The 16,190-nt window shown below is 38.5% G+C and overlaps 1 protein-coding gene across 28 annotated transcripts in view; it reads right to left on the bottom strand.

The window, feature by feature from the left end:
- The window catches only part of ank2b (ankyrin 2b, neuronal), a 203,536-nt gene that overhangs the window by 89,420 nt on the left and 97,926 nt on the right, over nucleotides 1–16,190 (bottom strand). For all 28 annotated transcript variants that reach the window (XM_036216674.1, XM_036216677.1, XM_036216668.1 and 25 more), the window contains 4 exons: nucleotides 11,126–11,224; nucleotides 4,298–4,396; nucleotides 4,043–4,141; nucleotides 2,679–2,864 (listed from right to left, as the gene is read on the bottom strand). In XM_036216674.1, the coding sequence (XP_036072567.1) occupies nucleotides 2,679–2,864; nucleotides 4,043–4,141; nucleotides 4,298–4,396; nucleotides 11,126–11,224 (483 nt within the window). The remainder of the gene's footprint in view (nucleotides 1–2,678; nucleotides 2,865–4,042; nucleotides 4,142–4,297; nucleotides 4,397–11,125; nucleotides 11,225–16,190) is intronic.

Below are 16,190 nucleotides of genomic sequence, written 5' to 3'. Positions count from 1 at the left end.
AATATTTACAGAGGGATTGATTGTGCAAAACCAAAATGACTGTTGCTGCTCAACTTGGATCTAAAAGGTTTTGAATAATTCAAAGGTTTTGGCTTTAATGCCCCTTTAGCTTATGGTCCAATCTCTTAAAGAATACTTTGTAATTTGCCACGTGTTTCTAATTATTGTTATCTTGTCAAAGACTTTTTTGAAGTTTTGTTGAAGAAAGAACTGTTTATCTAGGATGCTGCTGTGGTTCATCCCTCTGTGTACCTGGATGATACGCAGAAGAAGATAAATGAAAGAATAAGGATCTCAGTATGCTAATTGGCCCATTTATCCCAGTAACAGATTGAAATTAAAATCAACCAAGTTACACACTTAAATATATGCTTATTATTAAGGTTCCAGAGCTCTTGACCACATGTTTCAAAATGTCCCCTCTTAAGGACAATTTACAATATTTGACTTGTCTTTCTGATCTCTTCTCTTCTCCCCCCCAACCCCCCCACCCCCACCCCAATCCAGTCAAATCAAAGTTTTCATTCATTTTCAGAACTCGCTGAACCCATTTTGGGGTTATGGGGTTGCTGGAGCCTATCCCAGCTCCCGCTGGGCAATGGTGGGGTACAACTGAACAGGTCTCCAGTCCATTGCAAGGCCACACACGAAAACACACACATACTCACATTCACACCTAGGATCCATTTAGAGGAATCAATGAACCCAACATTCATGTTTTGGACACATGAATGAGGAGAACATGCAAACTCCACACAGAAAGGACCCAGGTGGGATTTGAAGCAGGGCCTTCTCGCAGTAAGCCGAGTGCAAGCCCTGTCAAAGTAATAACTAAATAATTTACTTTGATGGAGTGTTCATGCTTGAGGAGTCGTTGGATGAGTAAATGTGGTTCACTAATGCAGCCCCTGGTGACTCATTAATATAATTGATAATACAGTACATTTATGAAAACAGAAATGTTGTTCAAAATGTCATTATGAAGCTAGACATTTCAAGAGCCTGTACAGCAGCATGTCTGCAGCTGAGGGTGGAAATGTTTTCAGCAGCAACATTAGTATCATCAGTGCAAATACGATAATCTGGGGCCCGTTTCAAGAAGCAGGTTCAACAAATTTAGAGTTCGAACCTGAACTTAGAGTCACTGGACTCAAAATACTCAAACTCAGGGTTTTCGGTTCCAGAACAGCTGAAAATGTTTGATTCAATCAACTTGAAGTTGTCAGAACCAGAATCAGGTGTGAGCGTCGCGACCATAAAAAGCCCTGATCAATGGAGCAAAGACAGCATGATTCACCATGGCAACGGGAGCAAACAGCTGAGTTACGTACTTCCGGCGAGGGAAATTGATAAGTTCCTTCAAGCATATGTGACTATAGGAGAACATTTACTGCAAGAAAAGCAACACAGCTGCAGCGGTAGAACAGAGAGAAAATATCTGCAGTTATTTGAATCATTTCTAATAATGAATAAATAATGTCAGGAAGGTTATTTTGTCTCTTGTTGAGTAAGGAGTGGTTTTTGATCTGTTACCAATCTAATAAGTAATCTCCGTGATCGTAACCCCCCACCTACACACACAGATATCACTGCACGCTAAAAAGAAACTGTAGCTGCCTGGCATATGTCAAAAAAGTATTTATTTAATTTTAATTCTCAAGACTTAAAAAATATTCGCCGATTTTTTTTAAACGTAAAAATAACTTTCCGTAGCCGGGAGTCGAACTCGCTACCTATGCAGTGGGAGGCAGCGTTGCTATCAATTGAGCTAATGTCTGACGCAAGTCCTGGACGGTGGATAAATCTACATGGTTCTCCAGTGTTTGACATTCCTTAATTCCTATTATTAAGGGTTTAAAATAAGGAAAAGAAAACTGTATTTTTTAATAGCGAGTCCCTGGAAAAACTCACTATTTATAATATCGCTGAAATAAAAATGAATTGGGAAACTGCAGTCAGTCGACTCGTGTCCTCCAAATCCTCTACCGACGTAAATAACATTTCCTCTGGATTAATCAGCCTCCTCTCTACATGATCCTCTATGAATGAACATGTCATTTTGGTTTCTGCGTGGTGAAAACGTGACGTCTCTAACGTGAATGTTCTCTAAATGTTCATGAGGAACTCATATTTGAGCATCTTTCACTTTAAAAAGGGGCGGAGACCGCAGAGAACTCTAAGTTTCCTGAAGAAAACCTGCTACCGACCAGGTTTCGTTCACAGACTCAGTTACCATAGTGATTGATTCTGAGTTCATCCTAACCCGCTTCTTGGAACGGGCTTGGTTTCGCCCACTTTCCCGGGTTTGAGTTATCCCTCTTTCTGGAACCGAAAACTCAGAGTTTTGCCGAATTTGGAGTTCACGAACTCAGAGTTCCAACAAAGCCTGCTTCTTGAAACGGGCCCCTGCTGTTTGCCTGCAGTTTACCAACAAAAACTCATTCAGAGCCTGCAGATCCAACATTGGACATCACTGCTGACTTTCATCCACATACAGATCACATTCAGTAGAATGAAAACAGAAGGACTATGCTGATCAATTTTCTTGTATTCACATGTGTATAATGGCATCCATGTGTAGTGGAGCCTCAAAACATCCTTCAGTCTTTTTCTTCCTTACATCTAGCATTTTGAGTGATCCAGAGCATATGCCAAAGCCTGCGCATCAGGAATTTTACCTTGGACTGGACATCAGCATTATGATCATTCTGGAGAAGCAAGGCGGCTGATTTGGTGTCGTCCTTCCGGGCAGCAATGTGTAAGGCAGGCAGGCGCACCTTGCCTTTGGTATCATTCTCCAGTAAGATGGAAACCACCTGATTGTGGCCTTGCTGGAGGGCAATGGCCAAGGGGGTAAACCCATCCTATCAGAAGGAAGCAAAGAGGAAAAAAAGTCTCACATTCGCCACAGCAGGTGGTGCATTCAGGAACTGCATGGAATTTCTGCACTTATGCAATTTCATGAACGCTGTTGCTGCATTCAGGTGCACTGGTAATTTCTAGCATTTGCTCAGACTGATCTCAGCCAACCCAAACACTCACTTTTAGCTCCATTTCTTTTTTAATATTATTTATATTTTAATATCTTTAAAATTACAGAACAACAACACAATGATCTGTAAGAACACACAATAAGACAAAATGGGGCACATTTGACAATATACACGTTTTTTCTATGCATGACATTCCTTTTTGACATTCCTAGATGAAGTCAAAGCTTTAAAGAGAAGTATGTTTTCAGAAAAAAAACAATCAATAAATTCAGACATCAGAAGTGTCTTTTGTTGAAATAACATTAAGTCTTCTTCTTAACCTTTATTTAACCAGGGGTGGATCCCATTGAGATTTAAAACCTGTTTTTCAAGGGAGCCCTGGGGAGGAATCAATACAACAATAAAATACAACATTTGTTAAGCAAATAAAACGGAATTACAATGAAGGTTAAAATTTCATATAAATTAATTAGCTAAAACATGTACAATTTAAAGAAGCAGTCTCAAGTGCTCTTAATCTAGATTTTAAAGCATTTAAAAGCATTTAAAAGCAAGTCTGCATTTCTATAATGTCAAAATCCGACATAAGAGTACATTTTCTATAATTATTAGTGTTTTGTTTTTGCATGACAGTAATCATAGTAAAACTAAATAATAATTTTTGCTTGGAAATACATAAGTCATTTTTCCATAGAAACATTTGGCTAGTAGAGTCTAGATTTGGCTGATAACATGAAAAAAGGGGGGAAAAAAATCAAAAACATGACTTTAAAACTATGAATCGATTTGGATCGTTGTTTGACTGAATTGTTACATCCCTAATTCCAACTGATTCATTGTTGAGTTTAAACAGTGCAACTGTGTTGATCTTTGTCTTTGAGTCAGCCTTCTACCTTCTTTTGGCTGTTTTTATTTCTGTCTTGTGTGTTATTTGATTAGCTTTTATCCTGCTCACGTGAATCCTTCAATCTTCTAACTCAAATATTAAGTGAAAGTAAATGTTGTTAAGAAAAGCTGCTCAGGTATTCCCACTCCCACTCTGGACACACCTCTGTAGCTGTGCTCTGGTTGCCTCCATTCTCAAGCAGGTATCTCACCACATCCAGGTGGTTCTCCTGAGCTGCCATGTACAAGGGAGTAAATCCATTCTGCAAAACACAGTCACAGTTTCATCATTCATTTCTGCTTCTAACTGACTTGTCACCATTTTTACTTCAGAGCAATTCCAAAACAGATGCATGTTTTTTTTTCATTCATGAAATAAGTGCTGCTGACAGGAACCAGTGGGAGGAGGACAGACTCACCTGAGACTGAGCGTTGATGTCTGCGCCTCGTTTGACCAGAGTCTTAACAACCTCAGCCTGACCAGCCAGGGAGGAGATGTGAAGAGCTGTGTTTCCTTTCTGCACAGAAAAAATGGTTTATCTGAGATTATGTCAATAAAACAGAAAAAGGCTGTCTGATGCTTTTTACAGAACAAGATAATATCAAGCTACATTGAATTGATTTCCCTTTTCCAACAAGTTCAGTTGTCATTGTTTGTGTTTTTCTCAGTTCTTAAACATTGTGATGGAATTCTCCGTCACCTCATACTAAACTGCGTAGAGCTGTATTAAACTGTGCCTTGCCTTTGCGAAACACGCTGTTAGACAAAATACAATGACCTTTTCAGGAGCTGCAGCCGTTTGAGAATTCGCCTGAGCTGGGAACAAAACCATAACCCAAATAAACAGAAGACAGGTCTAAATGTTTGAATCTAGCCTTGTCTTGCAGACTCGCACAGATGACTCCCACCCTGACAGTGTGTCTCTGATGCTCTGCTCATGTGTGTCTAATTATCCGTCTGCAGAAGAATAAATCAACTATGATAAAGACAGAATAAATGAAGAGTTTTATTCCACCTAGAGATATACATTTTCAACACAAAATGAAGTTGGATGTTACATTTAAAATCTTACTCAACTTTACTTTCTTGTTTACTTTGGCTGGAAGTGATATTTCTCTTAAAGCAAAGAAATACAGCTTTCGCAAACTCTAGTTACACCGGTCATTGTGTGAACACAGCCAATGTAAAAAAAGTAGTATTACATGCAATTTTTAGTGCTCATTTGATGAACAAAACAGCAAATCAAGTCTTTTTATAGGGTGAAGAATGATGGTTTAATTTTAAAAGAATCCAGTGAAGATTTATTACAATGGACTGACTTGCATGGAAATTTGTAGAAAAAAAATGTGAACTCATGCTCAGCTAATGTTTTTCTGTTTGTTTTTTTTTGTTTGTTTTTTTTTTTGTTTTTTAGGCTGTTTTGGAGTTTAGCTAATACTTCAGCTACATGCAACCTGTTTTGGTTAATTTAGGCTTTTTTCTGTTTTTTAGGATATTTTGAAGTTTAGCCATTTTTTAGCTGTTTTGACTAACCTAAGTTTTTTGTTTGTTTTGCTTTTGTTTTGGTTTTTTTAGGCTAATTTGGAATTTAAGTAATATTTCAGCTGGCTATCAATTTCAGCATCTTCAGGTACCAGCACAAGCATGTTCAGCAGCCAAATTCATCTTCCAGCATTCACACTAGCATTATCACAGGTAATGCTATCTATCTAGTTCATAATTACATTAAAAGTTATGGTTTTAAAGTTTTAAAAATGTAGTTTTATAGTGTTCAATAAATGTTTATCCTGTTCAGCCCGCAACCTAAGGTGAGTTTTAGATTTTGGCCCCTTGTGAGATTGAGTTTAACACCCCTGACGTAGGACTTGGTTTGGCCAATCACAAAATTCAAATGTAATACCCCCATTCAACCTGTAGGAAGCAGTGCATAGATGGTTTTTGATTATATTTTCTTGTTATTAAACATGTTTATTTTCATTTGTCAAAAACTTAGAGATGACTAACAGACAGCACTTTTAAAGCCCCATTTATAGAGGTCAAAAGAAAAAAAAGTTGATTTAAGGTTTGGTTACTGCAGGGGGTCTGAAGCCTGTGGCTCCAGAGCCACATGTGGCTCTTTTATCCCTCCTTGGTGGCAATCTGGGTGAAGAAAAATAATATAGTAATTTTCAAAAATGTGGAGATTAGCAACATGCTAACATGTTTGGCTAATTTGTTATCGACTGGGGTTTTTAGGCTAATTTAAAGTTTAGCTTCTATTTTAGCAACAGAAAAACATTTTCTGCTAATTTAGTTTACTGATAAATATTATGCTAATTTGGGGTTTAGCTGATAATTTAGCAACATGCAGATGTTTTCAGCTCATTTGTTATCTACTGAAGTTTTTTGGGGATAACTTTAGCTTCTATTTTAGAACAAATCTGTTTTTTGAGTAATTTAGTTTACTGATAAATTTTAGGCCATTTAGGAGTTCAGCTAGTTATTGAGCAATAAGATAGCTTTTTTGTGGCTAATTTGGCCTCTAATTAAATGTTTTATGCTAATTTGGAGTTAAGCTAATATTTTAGCAATATGCTAACATTTTTGGCTAATTTGTTATCCATTTGAGTTTTTAGGCTAATCTAGTGTTTAGCTTTTATTTTAGCAACATGCTAACATTTTTGGCTGATTTAATTTACTGAGGAATTTTATGCTAATTTGGAGTTCAGCTAGTAATTAGGCAATGAGCTAGCTTTTTCACTAATTTGGCATCTACTAAAGGTAAAAACGTTTTTAAAAAATCCCATGTTGAGAAATGCTGGTTTCTTTTTATAGTTTAGGCTTTTGTTCATGCCAAAAAATAGACATAATTCATATTTACAAAAAAAAAAGATGGTCATGAATGCAAATCCAAATTTCCTAAATGCTAAAGTAAGACTATTCAGCTCCTTCTAGGTTTTGATCAGTAGAAAACAAGCCCAAATGGCTCTATTAAAGGTTGCCGACCTCTGGGTTACCCTGTAGGTGGAGGTACCCCCCCCACACACACACACACACACACACACACACACACACACACACACACCCCCACACACAAACACACATGGTGGTGAAGAATGTCTTTCCAGTTTGGGCTTAAGGGGACTTCGAAAACCTCTGCAACAGTAGATCTTTTCTTCAGCTGGCTTACACACTCACTACAGAGTTTCTACGAGATGGGGGGGTCCGCTGCTGTTTCACCTCTGAGTTGTGGGCGGAACTGCTGGACTGCAGTAAGCCCACCTCCCTTTTCCTTAATGCATTTGTTGACACTCTCCAGCTACCTTACAGCCCCTCGCAACCCAAACCTGACATTGTCCAACAAGATGGTGAGCCATATTGAAGCTATCCAGCTGTACAGATTTGAGCCAAATGGCAGTTCAGACCAGGAAAACAAAGACATTCATGGATCTTTTTGTCTATATGTGCATGCATCAGAATGCAGCAGAGTGGCAGCTTGTGGCCCTGTCGACTCTAGCACCTACACTATATCTCTGCTTTGTCAAACAGCATTTTTTGTTTCCTCCTGATTCACAACGATTTGGATAAAAGAATATTCAGTGTAGCATGAAAGGGGTAAATATGAAGTATTCAATCCCAAACTTGGTTGAATATATTAATTTTATTAAACTGAAATTTCATAAAATTACCGTCGGGGCACCACCCTAATGCAGGAAAAATATTACTCATTAATGATCAGCCGCTGCTTCTAATCAATAAAGTAATAATCAATTAATCAGTCTCTCAACTTTAGGTCGTTTATACCCTTTGAATTGACTTTACCACAAAAAAGAAATAATGATATCTGAACGAAGGAGGTTTCTCACCAGAAACCTGCGGGTTCTGCTCAATCAGGCACTTAGCTTCTGGGGTGGTCGAACGATTTCTCTACTCCGTTTTGTGACCAAAAAGTATAAGTCACAAAGCTGGCCGGACAATGAAACTTATCGAATGGTCTAGCATTAAAAATCCGTTTTGAAATAAAAGCATCAAAAATTGTAAAAATGTTGGAATCAGACTATGAAATAAACTGGAGACAAAAATGTTGAAAAGGAAGAAAGCGCGTGAAAAAAAACGGGATCTTAAGACTGGAAGAACTTAGAGGTAAAGAGGGCTTGGTTTCTTCTAGAAAACTACCAAAAATGGGAATCTTGGAAATCGTGTTAAATCCCTCTTCCTCTTGTGTGATGTTTCTGTTTCTGCTCTGGTCGTCCTCTGGCTTGCGCACCAGGGTTTTCAATTTGAGAGGCAGGGCCAGAATCGCCCAATCCGTGGGGATTTGAGGGGTTTTACGATTGGAGGTAATCTGCATGTCCCAATGAGCTCTGGATATGCAAATATTAGGGGCGTGACTTTATTCTGGTCTCTGGATGTGTTTATTCTTTTTGCAGAAATAACAACAAAAGGGGTTTTTATCAAATAAAGTTTGAACAACCTTATATGTGTGTATGAATCCTATATGTGGCAAAATAAAACACTTCCCAAAGTCCACATAAACACAGAAAATTAATTCTCAAGCTTTGACGGTTAAACATGATTATTTTGCGGATTTTAACCTCAAAGTAGTTGTGAATCTTCTTCTGTTAGGAATAAAGGTTTGATCACACACGTGTAATAATAGACCATTTCTTGGAGCTGTGGAGAGATGTTTTGCATGTTAGATCCAATTAACAAAAGTCCTGTGTTTTAAAACATAAGAAAAGTTACGAAAGGTCACGTGTTTCACACAAAGGACTGAGTGTCTGTCAGGACAACCCACTCTCAGTAAAATGCGTACATATTCCACGACTTTGCACTCTGAAATACCGTGTATAATATACGCCAAACACCCTTTTTGCGTGCATATGATACGCAATGGTAGAGAATAGATTGCGCCGGCGTACAATATACACAGCTTTTTAGGTTTCATTTTGATCACGTGGTCAGAAATCCTCCGGCTCTTTTCTAAATGACGTCGTTCCTGGTTAAGGTTAGGATTACGGTTATGGTTAGGGTTAAAAAAGCAAATTGTTCGTTTGTGGGGCTATCTGTGATGCTCACGCCTCCACCAGGGGACGTGTCAAACGTGGAAAACACGTTTTAACACATTTAAGACCGCGCATATTATATGCACGCAAAAACCGGTTTTGGCGTATATTATACACGGTATTTCCCAAATCGTGGCATATGTACGCATTTTACTGAGACTGGGTTGGTCAGGAATTCTTGCAGACTCCACAGGGGTCGACCTGCTGGAACCAAGACTCCTTTGAAGGTGACAGGTTGAAATCAACCAGAGTTTGGAATGCGAAATAGCCAGGGTTCTGGCCGGTTTATCGAGAGTTTAATGACTTACCATCCGAGTGGGAAATAGCGGTTTTAGGCAACTTTACTGCCCCTCTGCTGGGAGAGGAACTCTGTTATCTTGAGAAGATGCACTCCAAATGAACATTGTCTGACCAAATGGTCAACATAGGTTATTACTGCTGCTTCCAAGGGTGGAACGCTACATCAGAAATGCTATTTTAAGGTCTACTTTAGTCATTTCAGTCCTCAATCCTTGGAAAAATGCCACAAGAACACGTTAAATACTCAAAATGCTATTTTCATCCCAGAGGATCTCTAAAATGAACTTCTGCACGCTTATGCTTTTCAAGCATGTCACTTGAAAATCTGCTGATTAGATTTGTCAGACAAAAGTCTGAACTGATCATTTTCATACTATTTTAATCCCGACCTAAAAGCTCTGTGCTTTTTATTTGATCTCATAGATTAGATAAGACCTCTAAAAGTGGATTTCTTCTTCTTTTTTATTTTATTAAAATAAAAAGGACTAACTCTTAGCTAGTGATGTGACGTTCTGTATCGAGCCTTTGAGGCATGTTCGTGTATTGTAGGAGGAGCTTCCGTGAAGCGCGTATCGAGACTTGCTTCATCTAGGGGAGGAGCTGAGAGCAATGACGTCCAAAGCTTCGCTGCCCGGCCCCACCACGTGACTAATTCATGAAATGGTTCAGGTTGTTTCGCGAGTCTCGACAGCGGCATGAATCCTTCAGGCTCCATTCAGTGAGACACAAGAGATTTAGGGGAAACTGTTGTTTAAAAAATAATAATAAAAAAAACATTGTTTCATAAACAATAACCACTCGTCATATCTCAGTGTTACAAAAGAGTGATCATTATGCACAGTGGTCCTTAATTCATTGCCGGAGTTACATTCTTAAAATAAAAAAAATAAATAAAATAAAATAAAAAAACAATGGATGGGCAATATCTGCAAATATATATTTATATATAATATTATATTTATTTAGAATACCAGTAATTATAGACGTCTTATGGGTGTAAACCCCCAGTTTAATTTAGTGATGAGACGTTCTGTATTGAAGCTTCACGGCAGGTGCCGCCGCAGAGGAGGGAGGAGGAGTTTCTCGGTACGCAGAGGCTCCTCGCCAGTTTTGACGCCGTCATGAATCCTCCTTTCATAATGCAGGTGTTTGATGGAGAGCTACGATTGGTGAGTTTAGAGATAGTTCGGACTGAGGTAGAGATAGTTTGGAGAAAGTCTGGATATTTAGAGGAATAATAATAAAATAATTAATGAAACAAATATTCTGTCCCTTCAAACACTGACCTGATTTCAATGTTAATAGGATCATTGTCCAAACTCTTCATCCTGTGACAATGCTTTTTCATGTATATATGTTTAAGGAAAAGAAAATGTTTATTTACATTTTATTTTTTTCATTTCATTGAAGCACCTGTTTCACACTTTAGAGACCCCTTCCCCCCAAATTACTGGTTTAGCACCAGCACACATTAAATCCACCTGTACTCTTACCTTACTTTAATTTATCATTTTTATAATTTTCTAGTTTTCTTTGAGGTTTAGAAACAATAATCTTATTTACATTTATTTTTATCAATACATAAGCAAACACACACAGTGAAAGTTTACAGCAATTCACATGTTTTGTGAACTACTTTATTTTACTAACATGTTTGTACATGTTTTTTTTTTCCAAATTGCCACAGATCAAATTCTGCTGTTATTTTTTGTGTCCACTAGATGTCCTACTAGAGCAAATGAAGCTCATGAAGCATTGCTCTTTAGTGAACCAATTTAGACAAAGGCTTCAGTGCTTCAAGAAAGCTTCATTTGCACATCACTACTCTTAACCCCTTCAAGTTGATCAATCAAACACCAAATTATGACACAATTTTGCACATGCAGTGGTTTTTTTATTACCTTTGTGGATGAATCCACAGGTGCTCCTCTATCCAGCAGCTCCTGCACCAGGTCTATGTGGCCCTCTTTGGCAGCCAGGTGCAGTGCATTAAGTCCATTCTAGAATAACAGGTGAGAGAAAATGTCAGGCATGATGTTTTGAAGAATGAGACCTCCTCCATGGGGAGACAAGGAGTCGCTCCCAGCTCGCCAGCCTTCCTTCCTCCATGTCTTAAACAAGGAATCAATAGAAGAGGAACAGATCTAAACACCAACTATCAAAGCAGGGTTTGACATTGAGTCGTGTTATGCAGAGGTGGATTGAAGAATTACACGGACAAATGTTATAAATAGCTGTGTGAGTTTGTGGGTCTGTTTATAAAAGTGTCTACTTATAGGCTAATCTTCCTGCCCTAATACCTATTTGCTTTACAGTAAACAAAATGACAACATCAAAACTGATGTCTTAATGACCTGATAAGGCCAGAGTAGTTTTCCTCTGAATGGCATGTGCTCTCAGAGAAGGTGGCTGGAACTCAAGCAAAATTTGGCTATTTGGCAAAAGAAAAAGAATAAAGGAATCAAGGCAGCTAAATAAAAAACAAGCAAATTTGTGGAATAAATATTTAGGATGGATTTTTTATTTATTAATTTAAACTTAAATTCAATATCTTTCATAACAAAACATGAGTTGAGACGACAACAGTTTAAGGTTTATCTGAAGATGAGAAGTCATAGTTATAAATAGAAGTGAATACAAATAGCTGATAAACAGATTTTGAAGCAAAAAAGTGGTAAGTATAACAATAAAAATAGCATTCAATTTCTTGACAACTTTTTGAAATGTTCTGTTGGAAGGTCCAAAATATATTTATAAAAATATTTTTTCACACAGCTACTACACATTGAATGTGCAACAGAGGCCACTTTCTATTCTACCTCCACTCTGCTGGTGTCTAACACAACACCCACAAGAACTTTCCTCTATCTTACGGTGAAATTGCTCTAAGCATTCTGGGAATGTATTAGCTGGAGCAATTGTGGTTGATGTGACCTCCTCTTGACAAAACATGATATGTGAAACGTACAGCAGACAAACATCATGACAAACAAGGAGTGCAACAGGGGAGGCTGGCTGATGCCCAAAATGCAATTTATTTAGTTTGTATTTAAAATTGTGGGCAAGATTGAAATGTTTTTTTAAATATTGGATTCTAAATTGCAAAATGGATTTTCAAACTTCGACTTAAATTGTCAATTAAAAACTGAATATCACTTTGAATTATGTTTGAAATTACTTCTATCCAATTCTACAAGTTGTCCACCTTAAAAACATGTAACATTCCAAATGGATCAATTTCACCTGTGAGAGACAAAATGTAAAAAAAAAGAATCTTGGAAGTCTCAGATTTTTAATGAATGTATCTGTGTTGCTTTCATCTCTGCTTCTATTTGAGAACCTAAAGACTGTTCTCCCAAAGTTTTACCAGCATGTGAAGTGTTCTACAAGGTGGGAGAACACTTTGGATCACGTTTACAGCAACATCAAGCATGCTTACAAAGCCACTCCTCTCCCCCACCTCGGACAATCAGACCATCTTTCCCTCCTGCTCTTCCCGGCCTACACCCCCCGCAGGCGTCAGTCAAGGCCCACCACAAAGACCATCACAACGTGGCCAAATGATGCTCTGCCCATGCTGCAGGACTGCTTCCTGGAAACAGACTGGGATTTATTCCACCAACAAGAGCTGAGTCACTCACAGGAACAGTGCTGGACTACATACAGTGCTGCATTGGGAATGTGACGGTGGACAAAACCAGTCGGGTTTTCCCCAACCAGAAACCCTGGATGACCAGCCAAGTCCATACACTCCTCAAAGCACGCGACACCGCCTGCGGGTCAGGTGACAGAGCACTATACAGTGCTGCTCGAGGTGACCTGAGAAGAGGAATTAAAAAAGCCAAGGCAGACCACAGGATGCGTATAGAGTCCAACCTGTCAAGCAACGACACACGAGAAGTATGGCGAGGCATCCATGACATCACCAACTTCAGAGGCTGTGAGGTGCCTACAGCAGCTCCAGATGCTGCACAGCCAGAGGAGCTGAACTGCTTCTTGGGTCGCTATGGACTCCCACAACAACACCCCTCTGCTCCAGCAGCACCTACCCCCACCCCCACCCCCCATCAGTATATACTGTTTATGTACATGTATATCTGTTTATTTAAATACTCATCCCTGTGAAAATTGTAATATTACCTACCTCCAAGCTTCTTTGCACATCTATCATGCACATATCTGCACATATTCTGGATATCATTACTGACATCTATTTTTTTTTTTTTATTGCACAATTCTATGTATATATTTTGACATATCTTATATTATGTCTTGGTGCATTTCTTTTTGCCAAATTTATTTTTGTACTGTAACAGTTGCTCCAATTTCATTGTCCTTGGGATTTTATTGTGATTACAATAAAGGCGCATCCATCCATCTATCTATCTATCATTTAGCAATTTACATTTCAATATGCAATGTGACCATTCATTTTGAAAATATATTTTGCACTTTACAGTGCAATTGTCACAAACGGACAGATGGCTGGTTCCAAGTACAGCAGGTTTATTAGCCCAGACAGGAAGACAGGAGTCATGTACAGCTAAAAGTCCACAAAGCTGATTCAGGGTCAGGCAGGCAAAGGAAAAAAAGACCATGAGAGCATCAAAGACCAACCAGAGGGGTCAGGGTCAAGGGAAGGGTCGGTGCTGGCAAGAGCAGAATTGAAGACGAAGCAGGATCATGTGAACAGGAGATCAGGTCAGGATGAAAACGCTCTGTATGCGGGCTGAGTGGCATAAACGATACTTTGCACTGAGTGAGGCTCCAGATGCTGCTTAAAAAGCAGGTGGGTGATTGACAAATGGTGCGCAGCATCCAGGGACTGTGCGCTGGGGTTGCTGGGAGGAGTAGTGAGTTAATACACTGGAGATGGCACCCGCCTGTGACCAGAGGGGGAGACAGACCTCTGACTCCTGACAGCAATACTAAAAAATAAAATTTAAATGCAGGGTTTGATTTAAACTCATTTTAAAGTAACTTAAAATCTATTACATTTTAATTTTCCATGTTTTGCATGTTCAAATGAAAATGAAAACAGTGAGACACTTATGGGGGAGGAGCCTATCACGTTCTTAATTTTGCTAAATCCCACCTCCACCATCAAGCACAGATGACTTTTCTATGTTGCCAGATTATCCTTCAGTCTGGTCAAAATAACCATATGATCAGTTTAAAGACAAAAATGAATGGATCTTTACCAAGAATATGGAATGCTTGACCGTCAAAAATGCCAGTGTCAAAATCACTTCTGCGTTAATATTTGAATGGGCCTTGAATCACTTTGTACTGGGAAAATTGGGTCCCACTGTGAAAAAGATTAAGAACATCTGATGTAGACACCTACATGTTGCGTTTCTTTAAATTGTTTTAATATATTGGGGTCATTGGTATTCATGTGTTGTTTTTCTAATGATTTCAGTCTGGTAATAAGGTTGTTCATATTGCCGTCTCATTCCCTCTTTTTACACACAGACAAGCTTATTACCTTTCCTCGCAAAACAGCTCTTGCTGTGTCTCACTAAACACTGGGGAAAATATCACCCCTATCATTATAGTCCAAAAATTCTTAAATAATTTTTCTACATATTTATGGAATTTGTCGTCATCAAAGACTAATGTTAAGGCTCCAAAATGTCTCTTTACAATTGTTATCCAAGTGGAGTGTTAAATACACCCCAGCATGATCAGAAATATCTCTAACACATATGTCATAAAACTCAATTCTAAGTCTGTCTGTGTTTTGGTAAAAAAAAAAAAAAAAAAAAGTCTATTCTTGAATATGTCTTATGCGAGTGCGGAAAAAAAGTGTAATTTCTATCATGTGGGTGCAAATCTCTCCACACATCTATCAATCCCAATTCTTTGAGCATTTTTTTAACTTGTGTCTCTAATTAGCTTTGTTTTTTAATCCTGCTTGTGGTGTCTAAATGAGGATTTAGTCAGAAGTTCCAGTCTCCTCCGCAGATAAGGAAACCTGATGCTTCTGTTGCAATGAAGTCAAAGATTTTCCTTATCAGATTTTTTTCATAACCTGATGGTCTATATACATTAAACATTGTAATTTCTTTGTGGTCTATATATCCTTTTACCAAAACGTAACGCACTTCTTTATCACAAATCTGAGATAAATATTAAAAATTTAAAGTCCCACGATTTGTCACGCACCTAGGTGTGTGAAATTTGTTCTCCGCATTTGACCCCTCCCCTGGGGGAGGGGTGAGCTGCAGACACAGCCGCGCTCAGGAACCATTTGGTGGTTTAACCCCACAGTGCTAAGTATGCATGCATACAAGCTCGTGGGGGGCTACACAAGATACTGAAAAGCATTTTGAGTTGCAGAAATTAAGTTTAGGCTGAAAACTTTTATTTCCATTAAAAGACTTGGGATCCTTTTGTTCCCAAGACACTGCCCTGTCGTTATTTGTATAGATGTCCAACTTCATATTGAGGTCTTAGGTATCTAATGTGTTTCTTTAAAGTGATTCTTTAAATTTTGTGAGCAGTGTATGTCTAAACTCCATATTACGTAGTTTTTTGTGCTCGATAACAGGTGCGTTTCTTGCCAAAAAATTATATCTTGCTTTTAACATTTCATCCTAGCGAGAGCTTTGCTTCTTTTAATTGGGTTATTAAAACCATTCACATTGAGGGTAATTATTTTGTATTTATGTTTAACTTCTGTTTCTATAAGAGTATGATGTGTACATGTAAAACTGTAGATGCTCTGACAAACATAACACAGGTCTGCTGAAAACAACAACAGAACAATGGAACAACTGACTCAGGTTTTTTTAGGAGTTTTTCCTTACCGGGAGGGAGGGTCTAAGGGTAGGAATAATACGTTTTATTTAGTCTGTTTAGTCTTTAGCTACTTTACTTTTAATGTAGCCACGAGGGGGCCCAAGCCAGGGTCTCATTGTGCCGGTCCCAAGCCCGGATAAATACAGAGGGTTGTGTCAGGAA

The sequence above is a fragment of the Oryzias melastigma genome, linkage group LG18, assembly GCF_002922805.2.
Source record: "Oryzias melastigma strain HK-1 linkage group LG18, ASM292280v2, whole genome shotgun sequence".
NCBI lineage: Eukaryota > Metazoa > Chordata > Actinopteri > Beloniformes > Adrianichthyidae > Oryzias > Oryzias melastigma.
Note: the sequence above shows the minus strand (reverse complement) of the source record. Positions and strands in the feature narration are given on the sequence as shown.